Source organism: Erythrolamprus reginae, chromosome 7, assembly GCF_031021105.1.
Source record: "Erythrolamprus reginae isolate rEryReg1 chromosome 7, rEryReg1.hap1, whole genome shotgun sequence".
Classification (NCBI taxonomy): domain Eukaryota; kingdom Metazoa; phylum Chordata; class Lepidosauria; order Squamata; family Dipsadidae; genus Erythrolamprus; species Erythrolamprus reginae.
Window position 1 is genome coordinate 9,257,017 of NC_091956.1, and position 13,456 is coordinate 9,270,472.

Here is a 13,456-nt window from a genome sequence, read left to right on the forward strand (position 1 = left end):
TGTGCGTGCGGGCTCCGCATCCCCCTGCCACCCGGAACATTTAAAATAAGAAAAACCTTCGCCGGCCTCCGCAGAGAAGAAAGGAAGAGAGAGAAAGAGAGACAGAGCAAGAGAGACATAGCAAGAGAGGCAGAGAGAGAGAGACAGAGAAAGAGAGAGAAAGAGAGCTAGCAAGAAAGAGAGAAAGAGACAGAGAAAGAGAGACAGAGAGAGAGAAAGAGAGAAAGAAAGAAAGAAAGAAAGAAAGAGAGAGAATGAAAGAGAGATAGCAAGAGAGGCAGAGAGAGCAAGGGAGAGAGAAAGACATATAGGGAGGGAAGGAGGGAGAGAGAAAGAGAGCAAAAAAGAGAGGAAGAAAGAAAGAGGGATGGAGAGAGAGAAAGAAGGGAAGGAAGGAAGAGAGAGAAAGAGTGAGGGAGAAATAGAGCGAAATGGAGGAAGATTTTTTTTGTCAAAACATTTCTTTAGCCACCCCCCCCACCCCCCGTTCAGTGTTCCCCAGGATTTTGAAAATATGAATAATGTGCCGCGGCTCAAAAAAGGTTGGGAAACACTGGTCTAGAAGACCTCAAGGGTCCTTCCAATCGTATTCTGTGTTCCACTGTATATTCTAAATCCCTTTTATTTCAATATCTCCCAGATGTCCAAGCGCTAAGCCAATGGATGGAAGAAAAATTATTTTTCATTAACAAAATAAACACCATCTCAAAAGGGGTTTACTGACTCTCAAGTGCCATTTGGGACTTTAGAGACAGAAACTGGTTTCCGGCTAGTGCGATGGCAAAATTATATGAGCATCTGCTAGTGGCCTCCTGGGTTTTGTGCCTGAACTGTTTGTTATATGGTGAGAAAAAGAGATTCTTGTTTCATGGTGTGGCTTTCTTTGTAAATCCAGCTTTAATTGCTGAATACCCAGTCCTTTTTTTTTTAATTGGACATTTTAAAGAAAATATCTGTGAATATAAACAGGGATAAGGAATTAACGAATATGCAGTAATGCAAAGGAACAAACCAGGGATTTAAAAGAGCCGCTGATGCTGGCTTACTAATAGATCTTGTAAATACTTGTGGCTATTTTATAGCATAAAAAGATGGACGGAGCAACTCGAGCCAAAAGCAATTGTCAAGAAATAATAACTGGATTTGGTGTATCTTTTGCACTTCTAGAGAATACACAAGTGTTTATGAGGAAGGTTCAAAATTTAAAAGGGACTTTATACACTAATAGTATAAAAGGGAGGATGATGGGAAACCTTGGTTCAACGTTCCTATATGAAGAGAGAGAACTAGCAGCCAAAGAGTCTGAAATCCTGGTTTTTGAGGGCATTTGTGAGTAAATGTCAACACTGAGAACTAATGGCTTGAATTTATTACCTTATGTTAGACGCTTGTTATGAACTGTGCTGATAACGGTGGACTTTTGACAGTCGGACTGACATTCCTGATTTCATTGCTGTTTCCAGGACGTTTCTTTGTAAATAGACAAATATACATAGTGTTGTGGTTGGCTCTGGCCCAGCTCCTGCCCCAGGGAATGGGGAGGTGGATGCAGGGGAAACTTCAACATGTCGCAGGCCTGTGTTATTGCTGACAGAATCAGGTCAGAGTTTAGTTTCCTCAGACGAAGAAGAAGGTGGGAGTGACTCAGCAGAGGAGGGCTTGGCACACAGCCCAGGAAGTCAATCTCCATTATCTTCCCTTGATTCAGATGACGACATTTTGGACCCATGCAAGCGCAGAATTATGCGTAGAAGAGACCAAATAAGAACATATTACAGAAAATAAGGGAGGCTCCAGTAATTAGGGCTGCTGCTATAAATAGCAGCATGTGGGTTTGGCCATTGTGGAAGAATATCTGTTGCAGTTTCATCGGGAATCTTTTGTGCTGGACTTAGTTGCTTTTTCACGCCTTTGAAACCAAAGCAGAGCAACGTGTGTGTATGTCTCACTTCATTGGAAGAAGGGGTGTGAAGTTTCTTCAGAGCTGCTAGCTAAGTACTTACTGACTGCTTAAGGGAAATTGTACAGACTACCAGGTTGTTTTGGGAAGAGTGCTCTTTGCAATACAAAAAGAGTGCTTAGTTTATTTTGACTTTTGTGATAAAGAACATTGTTTTGAATTTTCAAATGTGTGTGTGTCTGAAATTTGTACCCTTGAATTTTCGGGAGGCTCCTATCAGAGAGCCCGGCAGAACACATAGTGACTTTGCTTTCTAGTCTTCATTGGGGATTAATTACTGATAATTAACCAGGCTGGACAAAACACCCTTCATCTCCATTAATTTACAGTTCCCACTGACCTCAGCACATCTGGAGGAGGCAGCAAAATGCCAGACGAAGCCAGGGTTGCCTTACCCTTTATGACAACATTGAAAAAAAACAACCCGATGAAACGCCGAGATGTTATAGAACAGATTTATTTAGGCGCACAAAGAAATCAATTGCATTTGACAGATATTAAAAGGGACAAGGGCTGTCTCTTTGCTCTCTACGCTGTGCAGTAAAATGTGCCTTCCTGTGTTTGTTAAAAATATTCTCAAGCCTATATGAGTGAAGATCGCATTTATATACAAATAAATAGAGGGGAAAGCACTTTGTAGTTTTAAAAAAATATTTTACAGTCTTTACATTTCGAAAAGTTCCAAAAAACAGGGCAAAAAAATTAAGAGATGTCTTGTTGACAATGTGCAGTCTTTGGTATAACGAATGGGTATAACCAGTTGGCGTCTACAGAGTTAAAATCAAAATAAGAGACTCCTGTAGACTTGCGAAAGGTTTGTTGAGGCCAATTTCCACTAGGCCCAGGAAGTATGACAAATGGTCAGTTGGGAAAAACCATCCCGGTTTGGGAGACTCTAAATAAAACTGAATTACATTGGATGGAAATACCGTTTACATTCAACCAGCAGAGGTGCTTTGCAGCCCAATCACCTGAGATCGTTTACCTGGAGATACCATTTCTGTAAAAAGTGCAGAATTCCCCCCCTCCCACTACCCCTACCCCAATATTTTGTGGAACCGCTATTACGATAGATCAGGATGGATCAATCATAGAGTGTTCATTCATGCATATGGAAGACCCCCAACTTCATATAGAGCAGCGGTGTCAAATTTAAGGCCCGCGGCCAACATCCGACCTGCGGGGTGCTTTGATCTGGACTGTGGGGCCACCCTGGAAGTAGCAAAGGACTGGCCAGTGCAACCTCTATCAGCAAAAACGATTTTCGCTGGCAGAGGGCTGCAGGAGGTTGTCCCAGCTGAAAATGGAGCTTGGGAGGCCCGATTTGGGCTGCCCCAGGAACCCTCGACATGATTGACATCAAGCTGGCCATGCCCCTCATCGCCCGAGGCCAAACACAACCCTGACGTAGCCCTTGATGAAATCGAGTTTGACACCTCTGATATAGAAGGTTCCACAAAGGTTCGGTCTAGATCTGGATGAATAACTTATATGTCAACTACACTCAAAAAACCCCAATGGGAACACTCAAAGAACACACCCTAGATCTGAATGGATGAACTATTCACATTGAATACTTTGTTCTGTACAAAGTTAAATGTGCTGACAACATGGGGAATTGATTGTCAATCAGTGTTGCTTCCTAAGTGGGAAGTTTGATTTCACAGAAGTTTGATTTACTTGGAGTTATATTGTGTTGCTTAAGTTTTTGAGCAGTGTATATCAGAGTTCATTCTTTGTCAAGTGGACCAGGTGTCCCCACTCCACCACCTTCAATTTAATGAAACTTTGCACATATATTCCTTATGATATAAAACTGATGTGTACAAACTTTTAGATCTATATCTTAAAATTTTGCAGACCCTCAGATTTATACCATAAGGAATATAGTGCAAAGTTTCATTGAAATTAAACGTGGTTGCGTGGAGACGCCTGGTCCACTTGACAAAGAATGACCCTTAGGTTAATTTAGGATTTCTCCAACATGGCAACTTTAAGACTCATGGACTTCAACTTGCAGAATTCTCCAGCCAGCATAGCTGGACTTGAGGTCCACAAGTCTTCAAAGTTGCCAAGTTTGAAGACCTCTGTGCTAATTGCTAGGATGCAGACTCAGGATCCGTCCAATGATCCTGGCTGTAGTCCTACATTCAAGCCACAGCTCCACCAGAAAATAAAATCCTTGGTTTCCAATTCTGAACAGTTTCTATTCTAAAACTGGAAGACGAAGCTTTTTAAAAGCAAACAAACAAACAAAAAACAAAGAAACAAGACCTGTTTTTTATACCTAGCCTCTAATGGGCCCGTTGTGCTTGAATTCCAAATAATCTGAGTCTTGTTCCATTGTGTGAGTGAGTTACCTATAAAACATCCCCCCCCAAAAATAATTAAAGCTCTGAAAAGAGACCACAGTGGGCCAGTAATGTAATGTTTTATCATCATTATCAAGGACAGCAGCCTTAACTGTTGGGGTGTCCCCAATGCGCGCCCATGCACGCCCACGTGAGATTTGGCTTCTGCGCTGCGCAGCAAGTGAAATCTCGCGGGAACACGCTTGTGCGAGCGAGATTTCAACAGGTTTTGCCGATATTTTTGCTTCTGCGCATGCTCAGAAGCAAAAATATCAGCGGAAATAGCCAAAATCTCGCTCACATGGACGTCTTCGTGTGAGATTTCGCTTGCTGCGCATGCACAGAAGCAAAAATATAAGCGGAAATCACCAAAATCTCATGCCTACGGGCATACCCGCATCCACAACAAGGCCTTCACTGGTCTGCAGGGTATGGTCAAAATCGTCAAAATGCTGCACACAACAGAGCAATTAACGTTCTCCCTCTTCGCGGTGTGCGGTGCTTTTTTGATTCACGCAATAGGCGGGCGGAGCTTGGGCTACACTGTCATATCCAATCCATCTTGACTTTTTTTGACCATAGCCTGCTCCTGGCCCCGTTTAGATACACGCAATTGGGGGATCAGACATCGGCAGGCATAGTTCCCTCTAAGCTGAGCAGTGAGCAATCGCTCACTTAAAAATCATCATCAACGCAGAGTTTTCCAAACCTGCCCAGAAGCTGAGAGGGAAAGAGTGAGAGGGAAGGAGAGAGAGAGGAAGAGAGAGAAACAGATAGAAAAAAGAGAGGAAGGAAAAGAGAAAAGAAAAAGAATGGGAGTAAGGAAGAGAGAAAGAAAATCAAAATCTAGTTTGAAACTAGCTCAACTATTTAAGTGGCATTTTGATATTGATAGAGTTGCCCTATTATGAGCTCACTGTTATAGACACACAGTATTTATTTATTTATTTATTCATTCATTTATTTATTTATTTATTATTTCTGTGCTGCCCAGTCCCGAAGGGACTGCCGCTCAGACACTATACTTTTCCGCCCACCCCAAAAAAAAATTAGAGGGAACACTGTCGGCAGGTGTAGAAAAAAGGGAAGAAGGAAGGATTAAGAAAAGATTTAAAAATCCTATGGAGTTCACAAAAGATTCTAACTCAGGGGGGACTCAGCCAAGGGTTCCCCCAAAGTCTAACATTTTAAAAACATAATTCTATTACAGTACATACGGACTCCATTTTTAAAACATTATGTCAAAAAAAGAAGAAGCTATATCTGTTCCTATCTTTACAGAATTAAGCGAGACATATAGAAACATGGACATCATTGTTCAGTAACAATTGAAATTCTTCCTGAAAAGTCTAATTGGTCTTTGTACAACTGCATTGATTCATTCGCCCTTGAAATAATAGAAATAGTGTAGAAACTAGAATAGAAATAGAACTTTTCTGTCGATGTGTGAGTGCGTTTGTGTGTGTCTGCAGGAGGGACGCACGCACACTTCATATATGGAAAATAAGTCAAATACACATGTATATCTATGCACGTACTATACACCTAGTTTTTAACTACAGTGATACCTGGTCTTACAAACTTAATTGGTTCCGGGACGAGGTTCTTAAGGTGAAACGTTTGTAAGACGAAACAATGTTTCCCATAGGAATCAATGGAAAAGCGATTAATGCGTGCAAGCCCAAAATTCACCCCTTTTGCCAGCTGAAGCGTCCGTTTTTGCGCTGCTGGGATTCCCCTGAGGCTCCCCTCCATGGGAAACCCCACCTCCGGATTTCCGTGTTTTTGCAATGCTGCAGGGGAATCCCAGCAGCGCAAAAACGAGCGCTTCGCTGGCAACGGAAGTCCGGAGGTGGGGTTTCCCAGCGAAGGGAGCATCAGTGAAATTGCAGCATCGCAAAAACACCGAAGTCCTCGAAACCCCACCTCCGGACCTCTGTTTTTGAGATGCTGCGATTTCACTGACGCTCCTCTCGCTGGGAAACCCTACGTCCGGACTTCCGTTGCCAGCGAAGCGCCCATTTTGCGCTGCTGGTATTCCCCTGCTGCATCACATAAACACGGAAGTCCAGAGGTGGGGTTTCCCATGGAGGGGAGCCTCAAGGGAATCCCAGCAGCGCAAAAATGGGCACTTCGCTGGCAACGGAAGTCTGGAGGTGGGGCATCCCAGCGGTGGCGGTGGGTTTGTAAGGTGAAAATAGTTTGTAAGAAGAGGCAAAAAAATCTTAAACCCCAGGTTTGTATCTCGAAATGTTTGTATGATGAGGCGTTTGTAAGAGGTATCACTGTACTTTCTTCCTTTCCTTTTTTTTTTTTGGCATGGATCTATTTTTCTTTTCTGCATTTTTACACCTGCGTTTTTTCAAAGCTGAAGAGCCAGTGCTGTCTGAAGACATCTACATGGTTATGTGGCCGGCATGACTAAATGCTAAACGCGCACACTGGTCCCTATTTTCCTACTTGCATTTTTCATGCGCTTTCGAACTGCTAGGTTGGCAGAAGCTGGGACAAGTCATGGGAGCTCGCTCCGTTACGCGGAGCTAGGGATTCGAACCGCTGGACTGCCGATCTTCCGATCGACAAGCTCGGCATCTTAGCCACTGCGCCCACAACACACCTTAATTTTCCTTTGAAAGGAAAAGAGGTTAGAGGCACATTTTAGTTTTCAGGAGTCATTCACTGTTAAGAATGGGTTTCGTTTAATAGCATTAATAGCGTTTAGACTTATATCCCGCTTCATGGTGCTTTTACAGCCCTCTCTAAGCGGTTTACACAGTCAGCCTCTTGCCCTCAACAATCGGGGTCCTCATTTTACCCACCTCGGAAGGAGGGAAGGCTGAGTCAACCTTGAATTTAGACTGGAGGATAGAAACATAGAAGATTGACGGTAGAAAAAGACCTCATGGTCCATCTAGTCTGCCCTTACACTATTTCCTGTACAGTGATACCTTGTCTTACAAACTTAATTGGTTCCGGGACGAGGTTCTTAAGCTGAAAAGTTTGTAAGACGAAACAATGTTTCCCATAGAAATCAATGGAAAAACGATGAATGCGTGCAAGCCCAAAATTCACCCCTTTTGCCAGCCAAAGCGCCCGTTTTTGCACTGCTGTGATTCCCCTGAGGCTCCCCTCCATGGGAAACCCCACCTCCAGACCTCTGTGTTTTTGCAATGCTGTGATTTCACTGAGGCTCCCCTTGCTGGGAAACCCCACCTCTGGACTTCCGTTGCCAGCGAAGCGCCCATTTTTGCACTGCTGGGATTCCCCTGCAGCATCATAAAAACATGGAAGTCCGGAGGTGGGGTTTCCCATGGAGGGGAGCCTCAGGGGAATCCCAGCAGCGCAAAAACGGGTGCTTCGCTGGCAACGGAAGTCCAGTGGCGGAGCATCCCAGTGGTGGCGGTGGGTTTGTAAGGTGAAAATAGTTTGTAAGAAGAGGCAAAAAAATCTTAAACCCCAGGTTTGTATCTTGAAAAGTTTGTATGACGAGGCGTTTGTAAGACGAGGTATCACTGTATTTTATCTTAGGATGGATCTATGTTTATCCCAGGCATGTTGAAATTCAGTGACTGTGGATTTGCCAACCACGTCTGCTGGAAGTTTGTTCCAAGCATCTACTACTCTTGACAGAAAACGGGCACCGAGACCTTCAGCAAGCTCATTAAATGCTACTACTCTCTTTCCCGAATTCCGGTCGCATCCCTACGTTCTTCATCTGTGATCCATAACTTGCTCACAGCAAAGCACATCGCAGCATAGATGCTGATATCATAAATGAGCCACACTACAGATACACACACTTCCGAATGAGATGAACGTGGAATCAAGATCGTCATTTAGCAGGGCGTTAAGGCTGCTGCACACACCGGACCTACTTCGTTCTGCCGTATCGGAAGGCGTAGCGTCGCAACGCCATACTTTGTGTTGGGAATTTACGGAGGAAATTAGAGAGTGATCCCGGGGCTCTTGAATTTCATGTGCAATTTCAATGCATCTCGGGCTGTGCTCTGGAAACAAGGATGTGTACGGTCACTGCAGACTGTGAGGGAGGGCAATGACATCGCTCGCCGTCTTCTTAGAAATCTTTATCCCAGCCTGAAAGTTCATCGGGCGGAACTCCCTGTTCGGGTGGGTATCGGTCGAAATGGCTGTAGTCCATAGGACCCGAAAGCTATAAAATAATTAACATAATATAAGCATACTTGAAGTAAAAGGTTAAAGGTTAAAGGTTTCCCTGTCGAGTTGTGTCTAACTCTAGGGCAGTGATGGCGAACCTATGGCATGGGTGCCACAGGTGGCATGTGGAGCGATATCTGCTGGCACGCGAGCTGTTGCCCTAGCTCAGCTCCAATGTGCATGTGTGCCGGCCATACATGCTCTAGGAGGGCGTTTTTGGCTTCCAGAGAGCCCCTGGGAGGAGGTGGGAAGGGTTTTTTACCCTCCTGCGGCTCCAGGGAAGCATTTGGAGCCTGGGGAGGGCAAAGTACAAGCCTACTGGGCCCCCCAGAAGTTGGGGACATCAGGACTGCCCCCACCCTCCTTGCCTTTCGCAAATTACTGAAAACCCACCTATGCTGCCAGGCTTGGGGGACGTAACTGACCCTTAGCTGTTTCATTTTATGGTTTAATTGGATGGTATGACTGTTTTATAAATGGGTTTTTATAATTGTTTTTAATATTAGATTTGTGCTTTGTATTTTGTTGTCAGCCATCCGAGTCTTTGGAGAGGGGCGGCATACAAGTCTAATAAATAATAATAATAATAATAATAATAATAATAATAATAATAATAATAATAGTAGTAGTAGTAGTAGTAGTAATAATAATAATAATAATAATTATTATTATTATTATTTCCAACCTCCAGAGGGCCTCCGGTGGGCAGGGAAAACTGTTTTTGCCCTCCCCAGGCATTGAATTAATAATAATAATAATAATAATAATTTATTAGATTTGTATGCCGCCCCTCTCCGAAGACTCGGGGCGGCTCACAACAAGCGATAAAACAATATTGTACAGGCACACATATAATATTAAGAAAAAACTAAAAACCCTATCAATTTAAAAAACCAAACAACACATACATACCAAACATAAATTATAATAAGCCTGGGGGAAAGGTGTCTCAAATCCCCCATGCCTGGCGGTATAGATGGGTCTTAAGTAGTTTACGGAAGACAAGGAGGGTGGGAGCAGTTCTAATCTCCGGGGGGAGTTGATTCCAGAGGGCCGGGGCCGCCACAGAGAAGGCTCTTCCCCTGGGGCCCGCCAGATGACATTGTTTAGTCGACGGGACCTGGAGAAGGCCGACTCTGTGGGACCTTATCGGCCGCTGGGATTCGTGCGGTAGTAGGCGGTTCCGGAGGTATTTGAATTATTGGTGTGGGCACTTGAGCATCTGTGATAGCATGCGGGCATACTCTTTCAGCACCCAAGGAAAAAAAGGTTCGCCATCATTGCTCTAGGGCAGTGTTTCCCATCCTTGGCAACTTGAAGATATTTGGACTTTAACTCCCAGAATTCCCCAGCCAGATTATTGTTCCTGATTAAAAATAATAATTGTGCATGCATTCGTTTAAAAGGGTCCTGTTGAGTACCTCTCTTTTAAGGGGCGATGATAACTTCATTGCTTTGAGTCCTTCCCAATTAAAACCATTCAGCCACCTGGAACGGAAAGTTACAACAAGCAAGATGGTTATTTAACTGGTTTCGTAATTATAGTCTCAAAGAAACCTGCCACCGCATCTCTCTGTTAAAGCAGGGATGGATATCGGAGAATATTTTTTTGTGTTTAAGGGCTGCAGCATTCTCTCACCTGTCAAGGGTCCATAATAAACAAGGCCCTGCCTCCCTGTGACAACCTAAATCTGCCTGCCCTACATCGTTGTCTACCAGTGGACTGCTACAATGGTACGTGGGAATGATGGTGAGAAACAGGGGGAGAGATCCTATCTAGTGTTCTGCCGGCGTGTCTCAACCGCCTGTAATTACAGGGTAATTAGTCCAGGAAGACACACACCACACGATAAAAGGAAAACCCAAAGGTTTTTATAAACAGAAAAACAGAAACAGCTCCCTTTTTAAATGTCAAAGGGATTTTCTGGTACACACAAGGCACAGGTGAAATGCAATCCAATTGCTCACCCAATAACTGGGAAATTGAGTCCAATTCTAAAGTCCAGAGAGTCCACACACAATCTTGAACAGCACAAAAACCACAATCTTGACGAAACAATGAATCAGATAAACTGCCATGAGGCTAAAACACCAAGTTGCACTTTTATCTGTAGCACTAATTACAGCAGCCCCACCCACAGGCAGCCCCAACCACAGGCGGCCTCATTTTCTCTTGTAATAATCCTTCAGTTGTTGTCTCCTATGCATCACTCTACACATGTGTGGATGTGTCATTAATTCTTGTTCAGAATCCAGGGATGATACAGATGATTGATCTCCTGGGCTGCCTGCCAAACTCCCCTCTTCCCTGTCACTCACGCTTCCTTGGTCAGAGGAGACTTCGTCGGCAGATTCTACTGGGAGCAAAACAGGCCTGCAGCATGTGGATGTCTCCCCCACATCCACCTCCACATTCCTTGGGGCAGGAGCTGGGCCAGAGCTAACCACAACATCTAGGGATTGATTAGATAAGAGGCAGTGGAACCTGAAGGTGCAACTGGATGGAGAAAGAAACTATTTTTTATCAGAGCTAAAAGCAATGAGCTTTATACCATCACTCTTGCAGGATTTTCTAGCTGTCATATTTTTAGAGCATAAGACGCACGCTTTTCCTCCCTAAAAGAGGCTGATAATTTGGGTGCATCTTATACTTTGAATGTAGCTTTTTTCTAGCCTTAACTAGCTGCTAACGATCTTCTCAGCTCTTACTTTGCACGCTCTTTCATTGTTTCTCTCTGTGAAGAATGTTTTCCAAGCCCTAAGTCTTTGCAGGGTTTATTCCATTGCTCTACTTGCTCCGACTGTTTCTTTCCAGGTGCTAATGATGTTCCCAGCTCCTACTGACTTGCAAGCTCTTTCATTGTTACTCTCTCCGAATAAGGTTTTTTAAAGCCCTAACCAGGGGATAAAATAATGTGCTGAAGCTGACCAGACTAAGGACGCTAGCCAGATGAATACCTGGTGAGCAGATTCCTTTCCCTACTTTCCTCCCTATGCAAATGTTATTTATTAGATTTGTATGCCGCCCCGAGTCTACGTAGAGGGGCAGCATACAAATCTAATTAATAATAATAATAATAATAATAATAATAATAATAATAATAATAATAAATCTTTACCCTGTGGTAGGGTGGGCAGCCAATACATTTAATAAACCAAACAAATAAACATATAAGCAAACAAATGATGGACAAATGAATGATTGAATAAATAAATAAATACAATTTACCTGTGCCTCTTAATGTCATGGATTCCATTCTTCAGATTTCCTAATCTCTCTGTAGGACTTTGTCTAGTGCATATTTGTGGGTAAGAGACAGAGGAAGAGAATGGGTATACACACTTTATAATTTAGAAATTATCTCCAGAACACCATCATTTATTTCCTTGTGCATTTCAGAGACTTGAGTAGAAGTATTGCACATAGAAACATAGAAACATAGAAGTCTGATGGCAGAAAAAGACCTCCTGGTCCATCTAGTCTGCCCTTATACTATTTTCTGTATTTTATCTTAGGATGGATATGTGTTTATCCCAGGCATGTTTAAATTCAGTTACTGTGGATTTATCTACCACGTCTGCTGGAAGTTTGTTCCAAGGATCTACTACTCTTTCAGTAAAATAATATTTTCTCATGTTGCTTTTGATCTTTCCCCCAACTAACTTCAGATTGTGTCCCCTTGTTCTTGTGTTCACTTTCCTATTAAAAACACTTCCCTCCTGGACCTTATTTAACCCTTGAATATATTTAAATGTTCCGATCATGTCCCCCCTTTTCCTTCTGTCCTCCAGACTATACAGATTGAGTTCATTAAGTCTTTCTTGATACGTTTTATGCTTAAGACCTTCCACCATTCTTGTAGCCCGTCTTTGGACCCGTTCAATTTTGTCAATATATTTTTTTAGGTGAGGTCTCCAGAACTGAACATAGTATTCCAAATGTGGTCTCACCAAGCGCTCTATATAAGGGGATCACAATCTCCCTCTTCCTGCTTGTTATACCTCTAGCTATGCAGCCAAGCATCCTACTTGCTTTCCCTACCGCCTGACTGCACTGTTCACCCATTTTGAGACTGTAAGAAACATATACCATGTTTTCCCCAAACTAACACAGTCTTTTACTTTTTTAACCCTGAAATACGTGCTTGGCCTTATTGCCATGCACTCAAAAGCCTGATTCAGCTTATTATTAGGGGATGTCTTATTTTGATGGAAACATGGCATATGCATACAGAAATAATCCTTGCATACTGAAAACCAGGAAGTCAAATGTCTGCAGAGAAAGTTCTTTAGTCCAGCAGCAGATTTTTTTAATTTTACGAAGTGTTTGAAGAATCTCAAAGTCCAAGCTTGCTGGTCATTTGAAAAAAAAAAACCCCAACCTTCTAGTCACAGGATTAAAACGAGTGACTTATTGAGAATGTGCTAGGGCAATTACACCTCGATGGGTCTAAAGCAGTTCCCACAGGCCCTCAAATAATCAGACATTAATTTATAAAGTGATCCGCGGGGCTGATTTACAACTTCCTTGCACGTTACTGGTTTGACAGGCCAAAGCTTCCCATGATCCATATATATAATTAAAATTGCTGTAGGTTAATTAAAAGCAGGAGACTAAGGGCGTGATTTATGTGAAGCTTCATTCAAAGCAAGCAATGAAGATTTATGGTGTCCAATCTGTTTTGATGGATGGGAACAGAACAACAAGAAAGTTTTCTGAAGGTATGATAGAGATAGTCCTTGAGTAATGACCTGTCACTTAATGACTGTTTACATTTCGGATGGCCACCAAACAGGAAATCTATCCTCTATTATCTGTCTGCCTGCCTGCCTGCCTGCCTGCTGCCTGCCTGCTGCCTGCCTGCCTGCCTGCCTGCCTGCCTGCCTGCCTGCCTGCCTGCCTGCCTGCCTGCCTGCCTGCCTGCCTGCCTGCCTGCCTGCCTGCCTGCCTGCCTATCTATCTATCTAT

At 43.3% G+C, this 13,456-nt stretch overlaps 1 protein-coding gene across 1 annotated transcript in view; it reads right to left on the reverse strand.

Moving 5' to 3' along the window:
- Window positions 1–7,964: 7,964 nt before the first annotated feature.
- Window positions 7,965–13,456, reverse strand: part of PRKG2 (protein kinase cGMP-dependent 2) — an 87,358-nt gene continuing 81,866 nt past the window's right edge. Inside the window, exons 16-18 of the mRNA XM_070756545.1 lie at window positions 11,717–11,779; window positions 9,909–9,975; window positions 7,965–8,482 (exon numbers count right to left, since the gene is read on the reverse strand). Coding sequence (XP_070612646.1) covers window positions 8,387–8,482; window positions 9,909–9,975; window positions 11,717–11,779 — 226 coding nt within the window. The 3' untranslated portion in view covers window positions 7,965–8,386. The remainder of the gene's footprint in view (window positions 8,483–9,908; window positions 9,976–11,716; window positions 11,780–13,456) is intronic.